The sequence below is a fragment of the Eubalaena glacialis genome, chromosome 7 (assembly GCF_028564815.1).
Source record: "Eubalaena glacialis isolate mEubGla1 chromosome 7, mEubGla1.1.hap2.+ XY, whole genome shotgun sequence".
Taxonomy (NCBI): domain Eukaryota; kingdom Metazoa; phylum Chordata; class Mammalia; order Artiodactyla; family Balaenidae; genus Eubalaena; species Eubalaena glacialis.
In genome coordinates, this window is record NC_083722.1 from 38,784,525 (window position 1) to 38,798,084 (window position 13,560).

Genomic DNA, 13,560 nt, shown 5'->3' on the forward strand with positions numbered 1-13,560 from the left:
TCACTGAACTTTTAGCCTAGAAATAATGACACCAACAGCTACCACTTTGTGAACATTTCCTATGCATTCAGCGCTATACCAAAACTTATAGTAATAATAGTTAATACCTTTATAGTCCTTACTAAGTGCCCAGTAATGTTCAAAATAGGCACAAATGAGGTATTTTACAAAGAGGAAACTGAGGCACGGAAGGACTAAGTAAGTGACTGGCCCAAGGTCACACAGCTAATAAGGGACAGATTGGGATTCACAGTGTGTGCTTTTGACTACTATGCCACACTGCCTTTCTACTTATATTACCTCAGTTAATCATCACAATAACCTCAAAGGAGAAACTGTTATTATCTCCATTTTACAAATATGGAATCTGAGGTTTGAAAAGAGTATGATGAAGAGTTACTAACCCAAGGTCACCTGGCTAGAAAAGAACAGAGACGGGACTTATACCTAGGTCTGACTTAGTCCAAGGGGCACACTGATGATATAAAATGTCCCTTGGGCCAGAATTCCCACCTAATTGGCCCTTGACCACCTAGGTCGGCCTAGGGTGACCAGGGCCTCGAGGCTCCACCCCCCTAGGCGGCAAGTAGCCTGACATATTTGCAGCAGTGTGCTATACAAATGTTATTTTCCATGTGTGCCCTAATGTAAAAAGGTTGGGAAGCCGTGTATTAGACTAGAAGTTCCTGCCTCTTGGCTACATCAAAACAGGCCTGCCTGCATCCCCTGCCTGCTTCCTTTTCCCTTACATTTCTCTGGACCAGAAATGGGAAGAGAAGCTCAGCTGTGGGACCAGGCCTGGGACAGCACAGACAGTTTGAATCCATAGACAAGGTCCTGAGATGTCCTCCATGCCCACCTGTGCTAAGAATGGCAAGAGCTGCCCAGTCTCAGCGGTGGAAACTCGGGCTACAGGACCGTGAGAGAAGGGCTTGTGCTGGGGCTGAACAGTGAAGCAGAGTTTGGAGAAAGAGAGAAAGAACATCTTTAACCCAGGCCTCTGAAGCATGCGAGTAACAGCTGCTATTCCTGGACCAGACAGAACAGTTTTGGCATTCAATTAATAGTTTTTGCTCACTGTCATGTGCAGAGTGCTGCCGTAGACACTTCAGGGAGGCAAAGAGTATCAATAATGATGATGATGATAGCAGCTGACACTTCTATAGCCTTATTACGTGCCAGGCACTGTTCTAAGCTCTTTATATACACTAAGTCATCTAATCCTCACAACCTTATGAGATGGGTTCTATTATTACCCCCATTTTATAGTCAAGGAAACTCGAGGTATAAGGAGATTAAGCAACTTAATGTCATACAAGTAGTAAGTGGCAGAGCCAGGATATAAACGCAGGCTGTCTGAATAAAGACGCAGACGTAGAGAATGGAATTGAGGACGGGGGAGGGGGAAGGGTAAGCTGGGACGAAGTGAGAGAGTGGCATGTACTTACATACACTACCAAATGTAAAATAGATAGCTAGTGGGAAGCAGCCGCATAGCACAGGGAGATCAGCTCGGTGCTTTGTGACCACCTAGAGGGGTGGGATAGGGAGGGTGGGAGGGAGAAGCAAGAGGGAGGGGATATGGGGATATATGTATACATATAGCTGATTCACTTTGTTATACAGCAAAAACTAACACAACATTGTAAAGCAATTATACTCCAATAAAGATGTTAAAAAGAAAACCAACACGCAAGCTGCCTGATGCCACAGCTCATATTCCTAATTCCTATGCTACACTACCTACCTCAACATTCCCCATGCTCAGAGGCTTAGAATCTCCTTGAACAGAGGTTGGAAAATTTAAATGATTCAAGACTATAAGTGTTTAAAGGCCAAGTGAGAAACCCCAGAAGCTCCCAGGTCAAAGGTGATACCCATAAGAATGGCTTGAGAAGCTCTCCAAAACATACGGCCAGGCTCCCCCCGCCGCCGCCCCCCCCCACCCCAAGATATCCTGAATGAGAAACTCCAGGGATGGGCCCAGGCATAGGATATTAAGCTTATGCCTGAGGCCACCAGGAGCTAAACTCCCTAAATTCGAAGCCATCAGCAGCACCACACCCAACGCAGAGTAGGCAGGCCTTGGAGCCCATAGTGCTGGGCAGGAAGGTAAGAAAGCTGACACCAGGCAGGGGCTCCTGGGTCTCCTGAAGCCACACTGACAGTAGGAGAAAAAGATCTTGAACAAGAGCCCTGGGGGCTCCTCCTCACCTGCTCCCGCTTGAGCTTTTCTCTTTTCCGAATCAGCTCAATTAGCAGCCGTGCCCGCTCCAAGTCGTGCCGGAGCTTCTGCCAGTATTTCAGCTCTTCCTTCACTGCATTTGTCTTCTCGTCCTGCTCCCGCTGCAGGAGGAAAGGGAAAGGATAGAGGAGCTGTGGGCCTCCTTCCTGCCCAAAGTCCTCTCCCTGCTCAAGCCTCCTGGGGCCTCAGCAGCTAAGAGCCCCATCCCCTTCCTGGACCCATGGTCCCGGAGAGCCCTTCCACCCCCTCTACAACCCTTCCTCCTGGGCTTCCCCAGCCTTATAACAATGTTTCTTCACTATAGCACAATAACCATTGCTGGGGTGAGAGCTGGGACTGCTTCTCCCTACCTCCAGGGACACCAGAGAGCAGCTGTGCATCCTCAGGTCTGGAAAGAATTTCAGAAGGAAACTAATAGACACCTCAGGGTGGAAAGAATTTCACCCTAGAGCTTCGACTTGGCTAGAAAACAAAGCGAAGTTTTTACTACGAGCTTGTGCTTACTGACTTGAACATACTTTAAAACACCACCACCACCACCAAAAACGTGATTCTTGCCCTAAAAGAGGTTACAGTGTAGTTGAGGGAAGAAAGAGGCCCAAGGTTTGATACGCAAGGGCACAGCAGCATAAAGACAACAAAAACTGATTGGATAAACTGAATATAAAATGCTAAGAGGACATAAAATAGAGAAGATCTCAGTGGATTGGGGTTAGGTCAGGGATTCCTGGGACGAGCAATCTTACTAGGGTTTCACATGTAATGATGCATGTGGATGAAGAAAGCAGTAAGAAAGGCCTCTTTTGGAACCGAAGGGACCACAAAGCAGAAGTATGAAGGCAGAATTAGTGATTCTTTGCTTGTTGAGAAAAATGGGCTGGCCAGAGCAGAGAAACTGGAGAACCACAAAAGCCAAGGAAGACCCAGGATCCAGCTGGCAAGAAGCTTCAAATGCCAGGCAAAAAAGCCTGGACGTGGCCTGCCTGGAGAGGGGGAATATATTCCGGAAAAGGAAATGACAGGATGGAAAATGGTTAAGTGTGTAAGACAGTACCAGTTGTAAAGCAAAGAAAGAATTAGAGGCTGGAGACCACCTGGAAAGCTACTGCTGAAATTAAGGGGGCATGGGTGAGCAGGGTAGTTGTGGAATGGAGATAAAGGGCCATATACTGATAAATCCCCCAAAACAGATCAGGGGATGATTAACTGCAGCTCCTTATGGAGGAAAGAGCCAAAAGCAACTCCAAGGTGGGCAACGTCTGAGGTCAGGAGGAAGAAAGTTCCATGACAGTAATGGGGAAATACATTTACGGAGATGAAGGAAGATAATGAATTCAGTTTCCAATATCTGAGTTCAGGAAACAGCATCTACACGGACATCTATAGTTCCTCTGCCCCAGAGGGACTGAGGGCAGAAAAAAGGGAGGGGACAAGACAAGAAACCTGGAGCTACTGCTACACAGTTATTGACAACTACGAGAGTGGACAAGCTCTCCAAGCCAACAGGGAGGCAACAGAGCCCCTGGGAGTGTTACCATTAAGGGGTAAGAATTAGGATCAGCACAGGGTACAGTCAGTGGGGTAGAGGGGGTGGGAAATGGTGTCACAGAGAAGCTCTGAGACAAAGTGATCGTGGTGTCAAATGTAGTCCAACAGTCTATAAGGTGAGAATCTGAGGAAAGACTTGCTGGGCTGGAAGGGGGTCACTGATGTTCCAGAAGAAGCTACAGGGGAGCAAGCAGACCATTTCAAGGAGAGACTGGATATACACTTCCCCTTCAGGACTTCAGTTACAAAAGGCAAAAGTAAAGTCAGACAGAACAGAGGGCACCAGAGTCATGGGAAGGCTTGCCTCGTCTCTGGAGTAATGGTGTGGGAATATTTAAAGGCAGAAGTAATGGAACAAGTGAAGAGGCAGAGAGAACTAAATATGTTTTTTAAAAGTCTCTCAGGAGGCCTCCACCATCTCGGAAAACACTAAACATGCAGCAACTCCAGTTGCTAATGTCTAAAAGATCACCCCAACTGGGCAGGCTGTGCGCTACAACCTAGATGGTTAGTGTATTTTTTATGGAACATTTTTAGGCAGATGGCAGTATAGTGTCTTAAGGAAAGTATGCCTTTTCCTAACTTATACAACATGGTCACCTGACTCTCACTCAGCCCACTTCTTCCTTTCTGCCATATCTAAAGGGTTTTCCCCACGAAGAGGGAAAGCTGGGCTTGCTTTCCACTCTCCCCTAGAATTTGCTCCAAGCCAAGCCTCTCTCATCTAGAAGGGCTGCTATCTGGTCTGAAGAGCTCTACAGTCCTGGAGGTCACTCCTGGGATGGACCACCTAGAGAGGTGATGGCTACAGGCAAAGGCCCCGCAGAGGGCTCAGGGAGGGTTGCCCCAACCATCTTTCCTTCGTCACTCTCCACCTCCCTCCACTGCCCTCAAATAACTACTTCACCTACCTGCTCAGCATTCCTTTGGGACTGCAGGTGGGAGTGCAGGCGCCGGATGAGGGGGACACCATTCCGTGCCTGCCGCTTCAACAGCCAGTAGTTGTGAAGCCGCTGCATGAACTGGTTTTTCCTCTGAAAGGAGAGACCACTACAGATCTTGTTCAACCTTGAGTAGAGGAGGCACAGGGAAGTGAAAGACAGGGTCAGTGGGCAGCCCAGATTACAGCCTCCTATTCAGACCCCCTGGTTCATTTCTGAACCTTATAGAGGAAGACAGAATAAAGTAGCCAAATGCCTCACCTCAGAGAAAGGCTTGAAAAGGACAGCAAAGTTAAGCAGCTCAGATTCAGCATGGGATATTTCACTTGATTTTCCACCTCCTGCCTTGCAGTCCTGATCCTCCAAAAGAACCCTCCCCCAGGAACCCTGACCCTATAGTCCTGGACTCCCGAGACACAGGTCTGCGCCCCAACACCCCCACTCTTCTCTTGATAAAGGCAGCAAAAGAGAACAGGAACTTGCATAAGCTCTGGGCAAAGCGGTCACTATTTCCTGCCCCCTGTAGTTAAGGGTCCCACCAGACCAGGGAGTAGTCCACAGCCAAGCTGGAAGGAAAATTAGTAGGAATACAGCAGGCTACTCCCTTCTGAACCCAAATACAACCCTTTGGAGTTGTCTGACCTCTGGTTTTTCATTAAAAATCTCAGTAACCTAAAAATGTCTAATTTTGAACCAAATGAAAAAAAAAATGGATCTAAAGATGTAAGAGGATGGAGAATCTGAAAATTTCGCTGGCTAGACAAAGAAAGATAAGTACTGTATGATAACACTTATATGTGGAATCTAAAAAATACAACAGGGCAATTCCCTGGCAGTCCAGTGGTTAAGACTCGGTGCTTTCACTGCGAGGGCCCAGGTTCAACCCCTGGTCAGGGAACTAAGATCCCACAAGCCGTGTGGCGTGGCCAAAATAAATAAATAAATAAAAAATACAACAAGCTAGTGAATATAACATAAAAGAAGCAGACTCATAGATATAGAGAACAAACGAGTGGTTACCAGTGTGTGGCAGGGGGGCAGGGGGCAATACAGGGCTGGGGGAGTGGGAGGTACAAACTATTGGGTGTAAGATAGGCTCAAGGATGTATTGTACAACACAGGGAATATAGCCAGTATTTTGTAATAACTGCAAATAGAAAGTAAGCTTTAAAAATTGTATGAAAATTAAAAAAAATTTTTTTAAATTTAGCTGGCTAAACTGCGCCAAAAGAGAAGTCTGGAGGTCAGCGTTCAAGCCAATAACACGTGGACGGGGGAGGAGTGGGAAGGGAATTAATGAGCTCCCACAGTCTCTACCATAATGCCCAAACTTCAACATGGGTCACATTATTCCCATGTTACAAAAGATGGAAAGGCAGCTTAGGAACTGAGGCTGAATACATTGTCAAAGTCACTAATGCAGCTAATAAGATGGTGAAGCCGGGCAGGATTTGAACTCATGATCTCTCTGCTACACCATCTGTGTTCCGAAATTGGTTAAGCAAGGCCTCAGTGCTCCTGTGGCGTTTCCTCTGCTTCTTCTCTTCCTCTTACTCCACTGAAAGGAAGACAATAGTGGCTAAACAAGAAGGTGGAATCTAAGAAGGATGTTCATGTTGGGCTAGACATTGCTCACCCAGGCCTTGCGCCTTTCCATGGTCAGACATTCCTGCCCCAAAGCCAAGCTTACAAAATCAAGGCCTAGGCCTTTCCCCAAAGGACAGATCCCCCACCAACACCCATGCCAAGCACACCTGCCCAGATGCAGGCAGCCCCCTCCCTCTACAACCTCTTGGCCATGGAGGGTCCCAACGGCATTTGTGCAGGTGGGGAAAAGAATAATAATAAAATAGCAGTAGCAGCAGAAGCCACCATTTATTGAGCGCTTACTATTTGCCAGGCACTGTGCTTTACTTGTATTATCTCATCTATTTCTCCCAACAACCCTATGAGGTAGGTTCACTTACAAATAAATAAACTAAGGCTGAAAGAAGTTAAGTGACTTGCCAAAGATCACACAGGTAGTTAGTGACAGAAGCAAGATTCAAACACAGGTCTGTCTGCTTCTTAGCCAGCATGCTGTGCTGGCCCCTGAAAGAGACCACCTACAAGAGCAGACCTGACAACCAAAAAGTCTAGCCCCAGGGCATAACCACCCTACAGATGGAGACTAAGGATGGACCCACTCACCAAAGGGAGGAGGGGAGCCTAGAACAGCTCTGTGACTAGAAGGCCCATTTCCAGTTGACTGAATCTAACTCCAGCCATGGCTCACAAGAGCCTCTCCCTCTGGATCTTGTCAGCTCTTGTGTCTTCCTTCCAGACCAACAAGTCTGGTTGCCTATTTGCCTCATACAACTCACTCCACACTGCCCTCCAGTACTCCTTTCTCCCTACCAAGAGAGACAGACAGCAGGAACAGAACCTAGAGGCATCACAAGCCCCAGCTTGTCCAGGGTCTGTCGCTTTACCCCTGGTTCCTTCCAGCCCTTAGAAGAGGACTTGGCATATAGTAAGTGCTCAATAAACATCTCATTGAATGAATAATGGAGTGAACAACTTTACCTCCCGTGGCCGCAGTTTCTTCATCTGGGGGTGTGGGAGAAGGTGCAAGGACTATGTTAGATGAATAATCTCCAAGATTCCTTCCTGCTCTAACACTGTAGTCTTTTTAGTGAACATCACCAATGAGATGGGCCTCCGCTGGAAAATCTTCCCTGTCTCTTGCTTGTCTGCCAAGCTCCCATCCCTCCAACAGCGCCAGCTACCTCTCTGATGGTTTAAAACAGGCACAATGGTTTCTCTACAGACTCGGTGGGGGCCAAGGTGGCTTAGTTACACAGCAGAGCTGAGTGATCTTCTTTCCTTTAAATCTAAAAGCTTCTCAGGAGGAGACATAGCATATCTTCCCCACACGACCACCCCCTTACACAAAGTCCCCATCATTCCCAGGACAGAGCTTTCTGGACAGCAGGTACCTATACTGACCCCTTGAAACAGTGGTTCTCAATCGGAAGTAGTTCTATCCCCATAAGGTTACTAGAAACATATGTAGGGAGCATCTGAGGTTGTCACAAAGACCAGGCAATGAGGGAGGGGATGCAAATGGCACTTACAGACAAAGACCAGGGATGCTAAACATCGAGAAATGTACGGGACAGCCCTAATAATGAATTACCTCCTGTCCAAAATGCCACTTGTGCCCTGTTGAAAAATATTACCTTAGACATCCTGTCACCTGGGTTTCTAAGCAACTTAAGTGTCTGTCTCACCTTGAATCAAAGGAAATACATTGCTTTGAAGGGCACAATCAAAACCACAAACCAGGCCAGGCGAGCCCAGGGTCTAAAGGAGAAGTCTAAATTTGAGAGCACAGATGAGAACAGGTATTCACCAACCTTGGGGAAAGAAGCCTGGCTCAGGGCCAACACCAGCCCGAGAAGAAATCATGAGTCCCTAGGGAGCCCTCCTAGGCAGGCTCACCTGTAAGAGGGTATCTGTGGGACAGTGACCATGGGGACAGTGGAGGGTGTGTCTCGGCCCACTTCCTCTGGCTCCTTCTTGATCCTTTGCTTCAAAGTCATCTTGTTCTTCTTGGGCACTCCCTTGAGGGGGCCGCCTACCCCCCCTTGGCCTTCATCTTCCTCCTCCTCTTCTACCTCATCCTTCTCTTCTTCCTCCCCACAGCCCTCCTTCAGCCCTTCTTCGTCCCCAGCCTCACTGAGACTTCCTGGGGAGTCGCCCTTCCTCCTAGCAGTGGCAGCACCTGGCGGCGAGTGGGCCTCACAGTAGGCGGTCTTGCGCACTGTGAAGATGGTGCCATTGAGGCTGGTCTCACGCATAGGCTCAATCTTCATGAAGAGCCCAGCCCGCTGTGCACACGTCACATGGAAGGCCGTGTAGCAGTTCACCTTATGGCACTGGATGGCTGCACCCAGCCCCTTCTGCTTGCAGATATAGCAGGTTAGTTTCCAGCGGGCAGGTGGGATGTTGTCGATGCCCTCAATAGGCTCCAGGAACACGGTGTTAGCAAAGCAGACTTCAGGGATCCAGATGGCACACACCACGTGGGCCCAGTGCCCATCGCTGGTCTGTTTGAAGGCACCACCCTTGTTGGGGCAGAGGACGCAATCCACAGGCCGGGAGGGAGACTGTAGGCAGCAGCGGCATAGCCACTGGCCCTCGGGGATGTAAGGGACGCCATAGCACTCTTGGTGTACAGCCAGGTTGCAGATGTCACAGAAGAGAATGACGTTGCTGTTGTGGCATTCGTCATCCAGGCATACGCAGCAGAAAGCATCTTCGTCAATGAGTGACTGTTGGGCCCCACTGCTTCGACTCTCCAAGTATGACTCCTTCTCAAGCCGGTCCACCAGCAGCTCAAAGGTATCTGCCGACACCAAACTGTGCCCATCTACTCGCCGCTTCTCATTTACCATGTCCAGCCAGGCAAGGTCTTCCTCATCCATGTCGTACTCTACTTCTGCATCCAGGTCTTCAGGCGGCTTCTCAATGTAGCGGTAGTAGGCAGCAGGCAGTGGGGGTGCTTCTGGCTGACTGCCTGAGTCCACCATGCGGAAGCTGGGTTGCGGGAGGTGGAAGGAAGTGCCAGATGCATGCTTGGAGCAGGACTCCTTCTTCTTGCCCTTGGATGAGGGTTTTTTGGACTTGACAGGGAACTGAGGCTGCTCACTGTTTTCCTTGTTACTATTGCATTCGGTGATATCCTGGGCGGTCAACTCATCCTCTGTGATGATCTTGAGCGGGTCATAGATGCTAATACGATGCAGACGTCCATCAATGTCCACCTCGACGATCCGCTGGGCCTGGGCATATGTCAGGGTCTCCCGGGTGGGTGAGCACTTCAGACTATAGGGGGATGGGGAGCGCCGGCCCTCGGCATTCTGCCGTGACTTCCGGCGAGGCTTCCTCATGGCACCTGGGAACCAACGAGACAGGCCTAAGGAGAGGAGGCCAGGAGACTGTGAGCCAGACGTTCAGGCATACATGCATTCATTCACCCCTCCATCTGATCAACTGGCCACTGAGCAAACTGGCTATTCCCTCTGTCTGAACATCCTGCCCCTCAGGTATCCACATGGCTTGCTCTTTCACCTCCTCCAAGTCTTTCCATAAACAGTGTTTCTCAGTGAGACCTATGACCATTCTATCCAAAATTGCAAATCCCTTTCCCCCAACAGCAATCTTTCAACCTGCTTTATATTTCACTATAACACTCACCAATTTTTACTGTGCTATGTAATTTATATATTTATCATGTATATTTGTTTCCTTCCACTAGAATGTAAGGTCCATGAGGGGAGGGATTTTTGCCTGCCTTGTTCACTGCTGTATCTCCAGCACCTGGAATGGTGCCTGACTCTTAAGTAAGCATTCTATAACTGTTAGCTGAATGAAATGAGAAATCAAACACTCATGATCCCTGCCCTCAAGGAGCGCTGTCTGATTGAAGGGACAGAAAAGTAAACACAACAGATCACTACAGATCAATGCAACATGGGGAGAGAGCTAAAGTTCTAATGAGGTACATAAGGCTGTGGGACAGCTAACTATGGAAAAGGGGGTGGTGGTTAAGGCTTAGGAAAGGAGTAAACAAGAACAGCATCCACTTACAAGCTCTTCACATGACCTGTGGCCCCATGGCGGATCAAAAATCCACAGGTCTAGAGCCCTCTCCCAACCCATCTTACCATGATCCATGATCAGAAACCCTATCCCCGACCATGCCCAGGGGTGAAGGGGTAAGGCACCTGAAATGTCTATCGCATGTGGTCTAAGGACTTCAAACTACAATGTGCAGGGTATTCTCTGCAAAAGGCAGCATTCAGGATGCACTGGCTAGTACATCTCTAAGCAGAAACGCTGGAAGCTCTGGGAGTGGCCCCAAGTGGCCTATGTGGGACCCTCACTGGACCTAAGGCCAAGGTAACTGGGGCAATATCTGGGGTAAACTCTCAATGCATCTGTTACCTCAAAAGCCCCTCTCTCCCAAAATACATCCAGTCCACCCTTGTGCAACAAAGAGAAAGCTCTAAATTTTTCCCATTGTTCTCTGGGATGGAGGGAATTATGACAAGCTCACAAGGAGCTGTGGTCACAGTTACCGAGGCCATCAATACTAAGAAAGACCTTTGGGGCTTCCCTGGTGGTGCAGTGGTTGAGAATCCGCCTGCCAACGCAGGGGACACGGGTTCGAGCCCTGGTCTGGGAAGATCCCACATGCCGCGGAGCAACTGGGCCCGTGAGTCACAACTACTGAGCCTGCGCGTCTGGAGCCTGTGCTCCGCAACAAGAGAGGCCGCGATAGTGAGAGGCCCGCGCACTGCGATGAAGAGTGGCCTCCGCTTGCCACAACTAGAGAAAGCCCTCGCACAGAAACGAAGACCCAACACAGCCAAAAATAAATAAATAAATTAATTAATTAAAAAAAAAAAGAAAAGATGACTACTATCTTTAAAAAAAAAAAAATAAGAAAGACCTTTGGGGATATGGTGCCCTGAGGTGCGGGCAGAGACTTGGAAGGGTATGAACAGGGAGACGATTTCAAGGAGAAAAACAGAATTTGTCACCTTGCTTGCAGGATCTACCATCTTTATAAAGTGGAGATGGTGATGATAATGTAGCACACTTTTACAAACTACAAAGCCCTTTTACTTTTAATATTTTTCACAACTACCTTGTAAGGGAGAATAGGTATCCTCATCTCCATTTTACAGATGAAGACACAGAAGCTCAGAAAGGTGTCACTCCCCCTAAAGCTGGTTAAGTGACAGAGCTACAATTCAAACCCAAATCTTCTGATCTGCTCAAGCCATCTCACTAGGACATAAGAACACCACAGAGATGCCATGGTCTGGTACAAAAAGAGGCTCTGAGGCAATCCAGGTTCTAATCTTGGCCCTGTGTGACCCGGAGAAAGTCACTGAAACGTTCTGTGCCCACAAACTCCATCAGTAAAATGAAATTAATAAAATTTATTTCTTAAGGGTTGCTATTTGTTAATAAGGTATTCTTAACATCCTTATTTTAAAAGCCTTCCAATCCCAAAGTCTGACTGAAAGAAACAAACAAAAAACAACTTGGCTGAGGCACAGTGCCAGGCAGGCACAAACCCTATTTGGAACCAAAGGAAAGAGAATCACTCGCAGAAATTCTGTCCAGGTTCCAGAGACCCTTGGCCACTACATGCCTGACAAATGCCAACTCCCTGGGGGCAGCCCGGGCCAACAGACCTGCTTTATTATCCCCACCCTGTCAAGGGCATGCAGACCCTTGCAGAGGTGTGAAAATCTACCTCAATAGTAACTTGAAATGGTTCAGAAAGGGGATGTAGCTCCTCCTTTGTCAAAGCTACGATATATTCCTCCTCCCTACCCGCTACCTCCTAGGCAACTCGAGTATCTCTCAACCAAGCAGCAAGTATCTACAGAGGCCTCTGCTGTCCTACCCAAGCCTCTAGACACTGGGGAGCCAACTCCAGAGGGGGAAGGGCTGCTGCTGAGGAAAACGAAATGAGTTTCGCCCTCAAGGAGCTTACAGTCTAGTTTTTTGGCGGGAGTTTCTTATCCCACACAGCCCTTCCCACATACACAGCTCCAAATACCTCCAACACCCCCAGAGGTCTACTCGGCATCCCCTGAGCCCCCACTCGCCCACCCCACCCAGGTCTGCGAAGAATAAGGAGTTTCTGCAATTAGACTGTTCCCCCTGCACCCCACACGAGATACTCATGAGACAAGTAAGGACCCCAGCCAAGGCTCCCGCCCCTTCAAAGGGGCACCTCTTCCAGAAGAATCCTGACCCTTCGGAGAGGAAAGGGGGGAAATAACATCTCCTCACCAGAGGGGAGGGAGCGAGCACGCCTGAGACAGACGCGGAGTCCAACCCTCAGACAGAGAAAGCTAGCGCCTGCGAACAAGCGGGGCACAGAGGCAAGCGCCCATTGGCCGCCTCACCTGCCCGTCTGGAGGAACCGGGGGGCCAAGGGACGCTCAGGGGGTGGAACTCTCCTCTAGCCTGACCAATTGGAGAGCGTGGCGGGGGCGGGGCTCGGCGGCTCGGCTTCCAGGGCCGGGGGGAAACAAGATGGCGGCTGCGGGAGGGGGTCCTCGCTTTTCAGCTCCCCCCCTCACCCGCCTTCTCCTTCTCCGCTGCCACCCTGGCTCCAGGAAAGAGCTTTCGCGCCGCCCCCACCCCACTTGGGAAGCCCCTTGCTTCCCTCCCCCATCCCGCGCAGTCCCTGGTCCCCGTAGGCCCCGCTGCCCCCGCCCCCGCTCCGTCCGGCCCCGCTGCCACCCCCATTACCTCAGCCGCCGGCCCGGCCCCACCGTTCGGGGCCCCTGGGCGCGGGCGGGCCGGCCGCCTAGCAGGTCGGCGCGGCCCGGGGAGCGGAGCGCGGCCTCCTCCTGCGCTGGCCTCCGTGGCCACCGCCGTGCCCCCTCCCGGCCCGCGCTGGGGCCCCGGCCCGGCCGCCGCCGCTCCCGGGGGAGGAGGGGGAATGGAACCGCTGCCGCCGCCGCCGCTGCCGCCACGGAGCCCGGCCGAGGGGAGGGAGGGATCAGCCCCCAGGCAGGATCCGCCCCTCCGGCCTCCCCCCCTCCCCCCGCCACCTCCACCCCTTCCCTCGCTCCCTCTCTGGCTCCGCGGGCTCTCCCGCTGAACAGGAGCGGGAGCGCGAAAGAGAGGGGAAACAAGAAAAAAATCCCCCCTCCCGTGCCCGGCGCGGCGGCGGCCGGGGCGGCGCGGAAAGGAGCGCGGAGCCGCTGCCGCCACAGGGCACCGTCCCCTGCTCGGCCTCACGGTGGC

The 13,560-nt window shown here is 50.4% G+C and overlaps 1 protein-coding gene across 3 annotated transcripts in view; it reads right to left on the reverse strand.

Moving 5' to 3' along the window:
* BRPF3 (bromodomain and PHD finger containing 3) overlaps positions 1–13,281 on the reverse strand; it is a 32,795-nt gene extending 19,514 nt beyond the window's left edge. The window contains exons 1-4 of one of the 3 annotated variants that reach the window (XM_061196314.1): positions 13,060–13,281; positions 8,218–9,673; positions 4,705–4,861; positions 2,215–2,346 (exon numbers count right to left, since the gene is read on the reverse strand). In XM_061196314.1, coding sequence (XP_061052297.1) covers positions 2,215–2,346; positions 4,705–4,861; positions 8,218–9,668 — 1,740 coding nt within the window. In that variant the 5' untranslated portion in view covers positions 9,669–9,673; positions 13,060–13,281. Of the gene's footprint in view, positions 1–2,214; positions 2,347–4,704; positions 4,862–8,217; positions 9,695–12,710; positions 12,730–13,059 lie in introns of those variants that run through there. The other 2 variants (XM_061196313.1, XM_061196315.1) reach the window with 2 other exon arrangements.
* Positions 13,282–13,560: the final 279 nt, after the last annotated feature.